The sequence below is a fragment of the Cheilinus undulatus genome, linkage group 16, assembly GCF_018320785.1.
Source record: "Cheilinus undulatus linkage group 16, ASM1832078v1, whole genome shotgun sequence".
In the NCBI taxonomy this organism is placed as follows: Eukaryota; Metazoa; Chordata; class Actinopteri; order Labriformes; family Labridae; genus Cheilinus; species Cheilinus undulatus.
This window is the reverse complement of record NC_054880.1, coordinates 28,671,822-28,684,939: the sequence shown is the minus strand read 5'-3', so window position 1 is coordinate 28,684,939 and position 13,118 is coordinate 28,671,822. Positions and strand designations below refer to the sequence as shown.

Sequence of the window (13,118 nt, the reverse complement as noted above, 5' to 3'; positions counted from 1 at the left end):
AGTCGTTTCAGTGGTTCCGTGTTTACGCGGATATTTCCTGGAACGATTCCAAAACGAAACGGTAGTATAGCGTTTTCGTTTCCGTGTGAACGGGGCCTTAGAAGCTGGAGGAGAGAGCCTGTGATGTGGCCCTCTGCGTCACTGCAGATAGGAACTGCTTTCAGAAATTGCTCATAATCTGCCAATATAAAAGTGAAAAGCCTTTTTTAGTAAATAGTATGTGAATATTTTGAACACTTTTGGTCACAGAATGATTTTTTTTCTTTTTCGTCCTCAAGTGATGGGAGAACAAGTTTGGCAGAATGCTCTTTGTCATTATTGTTTACTGTGTGCCACAATCAAAAATCTTTGAGTTTTGATTTCCATGTTTTTTGTTTACTTTGTCTTCATGGTAATCATTACTTTTGTAAAGTTCAAGTGACATTACTGCAGCACACACACTCTTAAAGTCCAAGTTGTCCTGAATAAAAGCATGTTTGGAGCTTGACTGGCACCACAGGGTTGATGTTTTACAAGCTTTAATAAACAATAAATACAGGCAAGACAATGTGGTTAAAAAGTATCTGAAGGCTCAGATTTTTAAAGAGTGCTAATATTTGAGGCTGCAATATTTCTTAAACCTTTTATGTCAAAATATCAGTTTAATGCATTTTTTGCAACATGTTATGCTCTACACGCCATGCAATAATTCAAGTGTCAATATTGCCTTGAATAGTTTGCAAGAAATATTAGTTTCCTTATTTTTGTGGGGTTTTTTTTCTTGTCAAAAATGAGAATGACATAAACATGATTGGTCCCTGCAATACAACAGTTAACACTGCATATGCAATATGAGTCAAAATAATGCAATCACAGTTTTTTTGTTTGTTTGTTTTTTTAGTTCAGCCCTTCCTACTTTGATGATTGCTAACAAGGCTGCGAGTTAAATAAATCGGTCAATTTACAACTTTGAAGCAGGTGATGTAAAAAAAAATGTAATTCATATTGATTTATGCGTTGTCTAATTTCATCCTAACGTATACGTCTGGCCTGTGAGAAAGAACGGTTTGAGTTCAGCCCATCTGATTTTGTGTTGGTTATGATATAGAATGATTTATATAGTGATTGAGATACACAATGTACCTGCTAAACATCAGCAACATAGCATTGATGTTATGAGCATGACTAAAATGTCAGAGTTGCTTTTTGAATTTTAAATGTTTTTCTTTTCTCTGTTTCCAGATCAGCTACCAGAGCATCGAGTCGTCAGACCCTGGCATTAACGTCCCAGGGCCTCGCCGCACTGTGTCCAAGCTGAGGAATGAGACCTACCACATGTTCTCCGGCCTGCATCCTGGAACCACCTACCTTGTCTCAGTGCGAGCCAGGACCGCCAAGGGGTTTGGACAGACAGCGCTAACTGAGATCACCACCAACATCTCTGGTGAGGCTGACTGTTTTATCTTAAATGGCTGGCTAAGTTAAGGAGTAGTTGAGTGCTTTTTGTGTAAGTGCATGCATATTTTTGAGCACAGAATGAAAATTTTATTTTTAAGATGCATAGGACCCTTTTTTGATGCTGCAAATCACAAAGTCTAAAGCATATGGTGCAAAGTGATTTGCGTGGCTGTCTACATGTGAATATCTACAAGGTTCACAATCCAGCACAATCAAAGATGCAAAGCGTAAAAAAGATGGATTATGGGCCTTGATTATACTACGATTCAATTTGGGCAGGAGACAAAAAAACAAACAAAAATCAGAGCGCTATCTCTCATTCCCCTTTAAGAGCCAGGTGTGCCTGTACAGGCAGGTGCACTGACATTTACACAGTATAATTTGGTTTTACCTTTCAATCAGACCAAACTACAGCCGGCACTTTAAACCTCTCTCCTTTTATTTGATTTCTGAGCACAAAAAAACACCAACATGGTACTGAATAAAATACGTTGTTGGATGATTTCATTTATATTTCACTTAATCATTCCCACAACATGAGAAACGGTAAAAAAAAGTCACAGTTAGCACTAGTGTTACTCACAAAATAATAACTTAATTATTTATTACAATCTCAGACACAAAGACAGGATTAGACAGAATTTATGTTGATTCATCGTCTGTGAGCTCAATTTTAAATATTTGTAGGCTGTCAAAAATTATTTAGGGGGTCACAAGAGTCTGGAAAAAAAGTATGTGGCAAAAGTCATGTGCTTTTATTCTCAAGGATATGTCCTTATGCCTTTGTGTTGTCACATCTCGTTCCATCCCTAGTCCAAAAAAAGACCTCAAGATAAGGCCCCAAAGTTTAAAATAGTTAAATTAAACTATGCACTTTGATAATGCATCTATATGATGTGGACTTCATTTTGAAAACATCAATAAAGTAAAAAGAAAAAAATCCTAACTAAATATGCTTTTAGTTGAAGCTTTAACCACAAAACATAAAGATATTTGAGTACAGATTTGTTATTTACTTCTTTTGAAGTGGTTCTGATTCAATCAGTTATTCCTTTAAATTACACCAATTATGTTCACAAACTCAGGCTTCCAGCTTTTAGACATGCTTTGCCATATTTGATGAAATATCAGAGCTAAATTATAGTGAACCTTACATGTTCACTTTGGAGAGCAAACAGCTTTGTTCTGTCAATGTGCGTATATGTTTATCTTTCAAAGGAGATGCAGCAGAAACAAAAATAGAGACACTGTGAGTGAAAAGGACCCGTGTATAGATCCTGAGTCTGTGGGGAAATCTAAAGAAAAACACTCATCTATAAAAATGTATCTGCAGCTGCTCTGATAATTATGCTTTCTTAGCTGGAACATCACTTCTCATTTTGATGTTTTCCCTTAACAAAAGTGAGACTTAGCGGGTGGATGGTTCCATGTTTTTTTTTTTTTTTTAATGAATCCATACAGGAATTGAGAATGTAAGCTGTTCGAATACCTCAGAAGATATCCCTTCACTTTACATCAGGAGATGCAACTATCAAATACTTTGGTGCTTGGAGATTGTCAAACATATTGGTTTTTTTTTTTTAACAGATTTTTTGTCTTTTTGTGTTGTTCAACACCTTAAACAACCCAACTTTAATATTCACATGGCTAGACCTTTGGAGGTAAGAAATATAAATAAAATGTAATATAAAACGTTGATGTCCCGTTCAGCATCCTGGAAAATCTGAGAGAAAATAAACTTTTATTTTGTTGGAATCCTTGTTCACAAACAGCTTACGTTGCTAGTTTAGACCATGTCAGGACTGTGTGGGATGGCAGCTCACATTTATTGAAGAGCTAATAATGTTTTTGTCAAGAAGACCATTTTATTTTGGAAGAAAATCAAAACAGTGTCTTAAAAGTGCCAATGCCTTCCAGCTTTGTGCTGTGAAAAATCCCAGAATTATGAACCTATGGGTAATCATATAGTTAATACTTTAACCATCATTATCAATGTAAATGGTGTCCTGGCAGCATGCCACGCAAGTTTGTTAACTGAGGTGAACAGGGAAAAAATGTCCACAGGTTGACTGGAGATGTAAAAAAACATGTTAGGGAGGAGGAGGGATTGCTGTGTCTCCTCTGCTCTCTAGCCTCTACTTCTCACTGTGATAGATGTTTAGATTAGATTTTCAGAAACTTATAAGAACACCATCCCTCCAAAAGGTGCTAATTTTATTTAGTTATTCTAGGTTCTGTTTCTTTTGTCCTCAAAGACATCATGGCTTTTTCTCTCATTATGAAATTCATCCATGAAATAGAAAACAGTGGTTCACTGATGTCACATCTTATTAAGCTACGTTGTTGTCAAAAAGACTACAAAGTTATAAAAAACACTGTCACTATAACCTTGCAAAACAGTTGGATATGCCTGTTTCCTTGTTTCTCACTGGCGAATCCATCTTGCAAAGCTCCCATCTGAATCGTTTGGGCCCAGTTAGAAGGCGAGAGGCAGTACTTTCGGGCACAACAGAGTTGTGACATAAGCAAGCAGCAACAAGAGGCCAGTGCAATTATGGCTGAAGAGCTTAGTGTGGATGCTGCTAAAGCGCCAGTTTTATCAGAAATTGACGACATTTCTTCGTTAAAAGAACAAAGAACAGCAGTGAGTTGTTTCTTTTCAATAACGACAAAAGGTGTGTACTGACATGTCTACAGTCGCCATGGTTCGCGTCATTCCTCGGTAGCTGCACACACGCACCTCGGTCATGGCTATGTCACGTATTTTGTTGCTCCGACTGGCCCCTAAAGATGTGACAAACAGAGCATTCATCCAATCACACTCCAAGTTTTTTTCAAAGGCTCTGCCCTTTCCCAAATGCGTAGTATTGAAGGTTTTTCAGGTGGATGTTTAAAACAAATCCATCTGGCATTTCAGGTTACTGTCACTATGCAACTGGGACAAATTCAGTGGAAAAAACCTCCTAACTGTCTCTGCAGCTTTGAGTGACATGTGGTTTTGTAAGTGGTACACCTGCTATACAGATAGGGGACTTCATCTATTGTTGTGAAGGTTTGTGTATAAAAGTCTAGACCCTGAATAAGACAACCTCACCTTTTTAGGTGTGTTTCATGGAAAATCCCAATAATACAGTACTTTGTGAAGAGGTAGAGGTTGAGGTGCTGTGAGCAGGGCACAGCTCTGGGTGCAATATGAAACTGTTTTGCAAAACCCAGAGCTCTCTGGGCAAAACTATTGAACTAGATTTGGGGGAACTGAATGCAGCATATGTGGGAGTCCTTTTGTACGACTGCCAAAGAATGACATGCTGTCATCTTCACTGGTAGAATACACACATGAGCATGGCAAGCACAGAGCAGAAGCAGAGAGACAGAGAGCAGATAGAAAGATAGATAGATGTTTGGCTGACTTGTGTGTATATTTATGACTGTTTGAAAATGTATTTGGTAATAAATATTCAAAAATCAGCAGGTGACTGTGACACACGGTGTCAAAGCGCCTTGAGTTGTCATCAACAAAAGCACTATACAAGTGCATTCACTATTTTAAACGTTAGACACTAGCGCTATGATGCAGATGATGCATAAGCTAGTTAACCAGATAAAACATCATGCCTTTTTTTGCCAATAGATGTACAACCCCAATTCCAATGAAGTTGGTGTGCTGTGTAAAAAAAAAAAAAAAATATATATATATATATATATATATATATATATATAAAAGAACAAAACAAAACAAAACACACACATATATATATAAATATATATATATATATAAAACATAAAATAGCATCCCTAGCTCTCACCATGACTGTGCTTTGGGTTGTTTGATTTTGGCCGGGACACCAGAGTTTATAATGGTTGTAAAACAAACAACGATCAGGGGATGCTTTGTCATGAGTGGGCTGTGCATTGCACTAACCCTGACACAGCTGTTTCATCTGATAGAAGAACTACAAGGACAAATCCTGCGTGATATAACCACACATTCATGGATAATGTCAGTGGTAGTAAAAAGTACTTACAGTAAACCTCCTAGAGTCATGTCAATAGTAAGAGAGTCAACCACTAATGCAGCCGTAGGCCAATTTAAAAAGAAAACATAAAAACACACAGCTTGACTTTGCAGAGGCGGGCAGAGTGGCCACAGTCATGCTCACTGCCAGTGGCTGTATACTGCCAGAGCTGTGCCTTTAGGGAGGAGGAATGAACAATAAGCAATAAATGCATAATGTAAAGTGTCACATCATCTCTCCAACTTGCAGTGTGTTTTGATTAGGCTGGACCAAAACACCAAATGTGCCTGTTGATAAATGAGAAATGCTAAATGTAAAGAGGGAATTAAAAGTCATTTTGGAGTAATAGAAATCACAACTTGAAGCTGTGGGGGCTCCCCTTGTTTACTAACATCATGCCATAATAACTAGCAAGCAATTATGGACATTTATATGTTTCATGTTACTTCGGAACTCACTTTGACTCCTTGAATGATGAACTTTTTATGTTTTCAATAGAAAATATCCTCTAGATTCAGCAGATGTTATTGTATTGTAGGCAGAAATGTGCACAATTGAGCCACTGTCAAGCCCAGCCCTTTCTAGGATGAGACTCTTTGTAAAGCCATGCCCTACTTGGTTATAATTACAATAACGTCATTTATAAATCACCTTTCAAAAAGGGCAGCTCATAGGTAGAAAATTAAAATGCATTGTGTAATCAAGCAGGAAGTAGCATTATGCCAAAGTCACAATGAGATTAATTATATAAAGTAAGACAAGAAAATAAATCTCAAAGAACTAAAAGTATCACAAGAATTCAAAAGGGCACTGAGATAAAAGATTTCAGAAAATTTAACTGTGTAACAAATCTTGAAGGTTGCATAAGATTGTCTCAAGGATTTCCTGCCATTTTGCTGAATATATTTTACCTTCTACCTTTACAAGCTTTCCACGGCCGGCTGCAAGAAGCATCCCCACAGCATGATGCTGCCACCACCCTGCTTCACAGTGGGGATGGTGCGTTTGCGGTGTTGTGCAGTATTAGGTGTCTACCAAACAAAGGGTCTTCTCTGATGGCAAAAAAGAACTCTTTTGGTCCCATCAAACCAAAGAACTTATTTCCACTTGGCCATGGAGTCTCCCACGTTCCCTTTGGCAAACTCTAGATGAGATTTGAAGAGTTTTCTTCAACAGTGGCTTTCTTTTTGCCACTCTCCCATAAATCTTTGACTGGTGAAGAACCCCGAAACAGCTGTTGTATGTAGAGTCTCTCCCATCTAAGCTTGTAACTCCTTCAGAGTAGTCACAGGTGTCTTGGTGGTCTCTCTTATTGGTCTCCTTCTTGCATGGTCACTCAGTTTGTGAGGATGGCCTGACCTGGGAAATTTTAAACAAGTGCCATATTCCTTCCATTTCTTGATAGATTTAACTAAACACTTCAGTGCCTTGGAATTTATTCTGTGTCCATCCCATGACTTATACTCAGTAACCTTTTCTCTGAGTTACTTGGGGTGTTATTTTGTCTTCTTGGTGTAATGGTATCCAGGAATACTGATATTTTATTGACTAAGTGGTTTATGAAATCAATTAAAGGGTTACATCTGATGGGAAAATACTTTTTTTAGGTACTCTACGTACCTAAATGCACACGTAGGCTGATTAGATTTATAAGCATCTCATTAGGTATACCTAATAAACTGATCATTAGAAATACAGCATATTTAATTTTACCATGGTACTTTCCCATGGTTTAAAACATGAGAAGAAATTACCACAGAAGTCTCCTCTTTTTCCAAACAAACTCATTAAAAGAAGGAGAACCACTGAGTAAAGCAGTTCAATTTCAGATATCAGCAAGGCCTTTTGGGCTTTAAGCCAAAATCAATTTACTCCAGCTTTATTCTTTTATAACTTGATATTCAGACTACTGGTAGGATAACAGCGTGTAAAGACAGATGGTGTTTTTAACCATACAAACTGTTAGTCATTTGTTCTTAATGGCATGAGACAACAGCGCGGGATGCGTGGGAGAAACTTGAACTCTTGACTTTTTGTATTGAGCAGCAAAACCATTTTCTGTCCAGTCCAGCCCTAAAAAGAGCACCTTACTCTCCATCCCTTCTTATAATTTGTTCTTGTTCTGTCTGCTCTTAAAGGAGGTCTATGCAGACTCAGTTGTCAGATGTACAACCTGCAGTATCACATGCTCCTCCCTTGGCTACACTGTCAAATAAGCCCACTGGGACGTTGGCTCCTGCTCCGAGTTCTTGTAGCGAGCATGAAAATGAAATGTTGCACTGTTAGTCTTTTCATAATTCATGCTGGATTAAACCACTGAGCGTGCACAGTCCTTTGAAACCTTTTTGTAGAATAAAACATCAGCTGCTGTGTGCAAACTTTACTGTGTGTGTTTTTTCCTTTTTTCTTTGGCTGACAGGTTACACAAGCAGATTTTAACAACAAGCATTAAAGCCTCTGCCTTCGGAAGCAGAAACACTTCCACTTCCACTCCGGAGCCTTTTTTGCCTCCGCTTATCTGTTGTACCAGGGCGGCCATTTGCTTCACTACATACTCCAGTTAATTCACTCTCGGTAGTAAACAGAGATGGGAACACTCAACCTTATTGTCCCCAGAGCTTTTCTAGGGTTGTGCTGCTTTGAGATCTGCCCTAATTATATTATAAGGGCCTCTTGTTTTCTCTGTAGTTGGCTGCTGTTTCTAGTCATCATCAGTCAGTGGCAGTGTGTGGGAGGCCTGCACACTGTAGCACACAGGGGACGTGTGCGGGTAATGAATAAAGAGAACACACTCCCTGTTTTTATGGTGGAAAAAACTACTGAAATATCTCAGCAAAAGTGCAGCAACATCTTTTCATTCATCAGTTATCTTTGGTAACATTGTGTAAGAAGTCATACAAAGATAAGCATAGTTACTGGTTAAGCTAGGTAACAAAACAAAGAGTCAATAACTAACTATCAAACCAGGGAATCAATAATCTAAACCAGAGTTTCTCAACCCCCAAAATAAAGGTGCCAGAGACTAGGGACCCCCACTGTACCTGAAGGTGGTTGAAGACAGCCATGCACATTCAAGAGTAGTCATGTGCAGACAAGGCCGCTCATAGGGGGGGGCTGTCTGGGACACATTCAAACTTGGGGCCCATGTTTAAGTAAAGCTGTGATATCCATACATTTAACCTAAATAATAATCACTCTTGCCAAAGCAACAAATATCCCAAATATCTTTTCTTTATTTGTTTGTGCCTAAGTATCTTCTTCTTAAAAATATAAACCAATTTTCTTACAAACAGAATAAAAGTTGGTTAAAAGTGCTAAAATTGGTAAAATGGAAGTGGAAAAAGTGGTGAAATGGGATTTTGAAAGTAGCTGAATTGGGTTAGAAGTGGCAAAATAAAAAAAGAATGGCAATAATGGGTTAAAGTGGCAAAAACATGCAACAAATTTGGTGAAATGGGATTTAGAAGTGTAAATAAATGGTTGGAACTGGCAAAAACGAGTTAACTGAGGCAGGAAAATATGCAAAATTTGGCAGAAATGGGTTAAACTGGCAAAAAATGGGCATCACAAATAATGAAATGTGGTTAAAATGGGAAAATATGGGCGTCAAAAGTGGTAAAAGGGGCTAATAGTGCTAATATTGGGTCAACAGATGCAACAATAGTCAACAACCGATTAAAAAGTGTAAACAATGTGTTAAAATTGATGGGTAAAGGTGATGAAAACTGGTTAAAATCAGGCAAAATTGGACTAAAGTGGCAAAAGTGGTTAAAAGTTGCAGAAATAGATATTTCCAATAAAAAAAACAACCCATAACAGTTTGACACACTTTCAGCTCCCAAATGAGGGAACAGTTATCCAGGGTGCTAGCACCAAATCTAATATTTATATATTTATTTTCAAGTAATTCATGCTTAGATTGTTATTAAAACAGCTAAAATATACAGTTTTATGTCATCTAAAAAATATTCTCTATTTTTTTAAGGCATTTGGCGACCCCCACGGGGGTCCCGACCCCAACGTTGTGAACCACTGGCCTAAACGATAATAAGCGTAGTTTCTACATAAGCTTAGCATCAGTTCATGCAGGACACGGAAGTCATATGCCCGACTGATATAATTGTTGTCTCCCAGCTCTCTTAGCCAATCATAGTTCAGTCTCATGTCCTTCTTACTGATCCCTGCTTCATCAGTGCTAATCACACCACTCTGCTGCTAGCAAAGCTTCACCTCCACCACCCCAGCCACCTCAGTTCTAGCTGAAAGCTTTATTACACTCTCATAACTACACACCAAATTTTATAAAGTAACTGATGCTACTTTCAGTGATCTGGGTAGTAACTCCATTTCCTTACCTAGTAACTCAACCAGTTTGATGTGGGTTACCGATTTGATTCGTTGTTTCAGTGCCAGTTTGGTGTAGGTCAAATTGCAGCTACAAACTGTATTTTTGTCCCTAATTAACGAGAAGTTAGGTGCTCATTTATTGTTAAATATTTATTGCTTATTTGTGCGTTCAGAGTGGTACCAATTGTTTCTCTAGGATATCGTGGACAAAGTTGTTCTGTTTTGTTTCAACTTTTCTGACTTCTTGAGAGCTTCGTTCTGACTTTCCTCGTGTTATTTTCCCTCCACAGCCCCAGTGTTTGACTATGAAGACATCCCGTCTCCACTGAGCGAGTCGGAGAGCACCATCACTGTGCTGCTGCGCCCTGCGCTGGCAAGAGGAGCTCCTGTCAGGTACAACTAATACACAGCTCACTCCTACGCCAGCATTCATTCAGCACTCAAGCACGCTGTGATATTTATAGCTGCCGTCAAAAGGCGCTCTCCAGACAGCAGAAAATAGTTCTTTAGGCGTGTAGCACAGCATGTACCATTTTGAGAAGAATGTTTGACAAACCAGAGAGGAAAAGTTTGTATTTAATTACCACATATCTGCGCCTACATGCAGCTCTGGCTATATCAGGACACTAAATCCAACAGCAGATTGTTCCTGATGAGCCTGTGCTGCAACAACAGCCAAAAGAGACATCTGTACCCTTTTCATCCTGATACCTGAATCGCCGTGTCAAACAGTTTGGGAATGACAGCACAAGGCGACCAGTCATACGCTGACTGGTTGACAGTTGTGTCAACGTAACAAGCTGCATACTCCAATTTCATTTAGAAAGCAGGTTGAGAAAAATGGAAGCTTCAGGCTCTGAGAGACTGAAAAGAAACTCCAATCACTCAGGGAGAATGAATTTCTCTGCTTCAAACATAACAAGGCCAACAGAAACGGAGATAGTGTCATGTTTGAGGGGATGTGAGGCCAGATCCTGTGAAAGCCACACTATACAAACCCACAGTCTTTAGAGGGTCATAAATATTGATGTCTCTGGAGAAATGATGACATTTATATTGGAATTTAAGACAAGCAGTGGATTTAAGAGATAACTTTAAACTCTCGGGTTGAAGTTGTACAAATAACAGAGTGCTGAAGTGACCTCTCTATTAAAAGTTTAGGGTTGTCGTATGTTTTAACAGTGCGTACAGTGTATTTTTGGGTGCTAATATGGTCATTTAAAACAGTCACTCAATCCCTTTAATCACCTTCATTAAAAACAGCTGTGTAACTGTTAATTTTGCCAGCTATTTTCAATTTAAGTCATATTCTTAGTCTTGAGATTAAATGTCTTTTAGTTTTAGTCACATTTTAATCATTTCTACCCTTTTAAGTTTTAGCTGATGAAAACTCCAAAACATTTTGTCTAGTTGTAGTCCATAAAAAGTCCTCACATTTTAGTTTATACTTTAAGTCTAAGCACTTATTTTCTTGTCTAAATCTGGTACATAGTCATGGTAGTGTGTTCTATGCACCCTGCCAAATCTGGGGTCCCTGCTTTCTACAGCTGAGAGGCAGAATTGCTAGAGGTGCATCGGTTTATCCACAGTGGAGAAATTACACAGATTTTGAATGTCCAACAAAAACAACATTATATTTTAGTGTAGTTTTAGTCATGCTGACAAAAACGAAACTTACTTTTGTCAGTTTTAGTCATCACAGATCTATTTTTGTTAGCCTTAGTCTAGTTTTTGTCATGGAAAAAAACGCTGCCGACAAACATTTTTAGTCATAGTTTTAGTCGCCGAAATTAACACTGCTGTGTAATGAGCTTGTGTATAATAAATGCTTAAGAGTGTCTGTTTTCAGCAGCAGCACCACTGCCTGTGTTTGAAGATGCTTAACGAGACGACTGAATTCCTCTTGATATAGCCCTTATCTGTAAAATACAGAACCTGTCAACAAAAATGGCACCCTTTTTAGAAGGCTAACTATAAAGGGTGCTGCCCATAGAAATGCAATAAACATCCAAATACAGTTTAGCTGTGTTGTAACCTTGCAAAGCAGATGGATAGGCCCGTTTCTGTGTTTCTCACTCTGGCAAATACGTCTTGCAAAGCTCCCATCCGAACCGTTTGGGCCCGGTTAGAACGTGACTGGACCAATCAGTGTCGAGAGGCAGTACTTTATGGTGCAGTGGAGTCGTGACGTAAGCAAGCAGCAACAAAAGACTGGTGCAATTATGGTGTAAGACATTAGCGTGGATGCTGCTAAAGCATCAGTTTTATCAGATATTGATGACATTTCTTCGTTAAAAGAAGAACAAAGAACAGCATTGAGTTGTTTTCTTTTCAAAAACAAAGACAAAAGTCATGTGCTGACATGTCTACAGTCGGCATAGTTCGCGCTATGCAATTCTCTGTGGAGTTTACTCCTTCGGTAGTGGCGCAGCACAGTAGTGGCTACGTCGCGTGTTATGTTACCCTGATTGGCCTGTAAAGATGTGACAGACGGAATGTTCATCCATTCACCCTCCGAGTTTTTTTTTTTTTTTTTTTTTTAATTTAAAGGGTCTGCCCTTTCCCAAACGCTGCCTATGAGTGGTTTTCCAGATGGATGTGTGAAACAAATCTATCTGGTGTGCCAGATGAGCTGTGTCGTAGATCTTATCCAAAGATGTCCTTTCAGTCAGAGCAGAGAAAAAGAGTATGCTCCAGAGCCACTATTAAGACAAACATCCTGGACACAGTCCAGTGTTCATTACTGTAAGAGTGGAGCTGTTGTGATCAACTAGCCCAACTTTATCTAACTTTAAGCACACATAACATAATTAGAACGTGTCTGATTATAGTTATTGATTATTTTTAAAACAACTTTTGAGCAAGATAGAGAGGAAAAGAGCGGATTGTGCCCAGTGCAAGAAGAAAAAGAGATCAATCTTTATTTGATCCTCTGTCCTAATGCAACTCTGTTTATCAGTGGTTTATGAACAACTTTATTACACTTCCAGCATCCCTGTTATACAAGCTGAACGGGCTTATTATGTTTACAGACTTGGTAAAAGCAGCACTTTCTTAAGCTCATGTAGAGGCCTATGCTGTGCTTCCCGGGTATGGCTCTGCATGTCGGCACACACTTGGTCTAAGCTGCATCTTATACAGTGTTATTCATGTGAGGTTAATATGTTTAGCATAGGAAATTTGGGAAAGGTTAAATGGTATTAAAAATTGGACACCGCTAAATCCTAACAGGGATGTCCTACTAAGGATTCACACCCTTTTACAGTCAAAAATGACTTTTGCCAATATTGACCAATTTTGCTCATTGATCCATATTTT

General features: G+C 38.6%; 1 protein-coding gene across 5 annotated transcripts in view; it reads left to right on the top strand.

Moving 5' to 3' along the window:
- ptprua (protein tyrosine phosphatase receptor type Ua) overlaps positions 1-13,118 on the top strand; it is a 336,553-nt gene that overhangs the window by 228,673 nt on the left and 94,762 nt on the right. For all 5 annotated transcript variants that reach the window (XM_041808358.1, XM_041808356.1, XM_041808357.1 and 2 more), the window contains exons 10-11: positions 1,222-1,423; positions 10,091-10,193. In XM_041808358.1, coding sequence (XP_041664292.1) covers positions 1,222-1,423; positions 10,091-10,193 — 305 coding nt within the window. The remainder of the gene's footprint in view (positions 1-1,221; positions 1,424-10,090; positions 10,194-13,118) is intronic.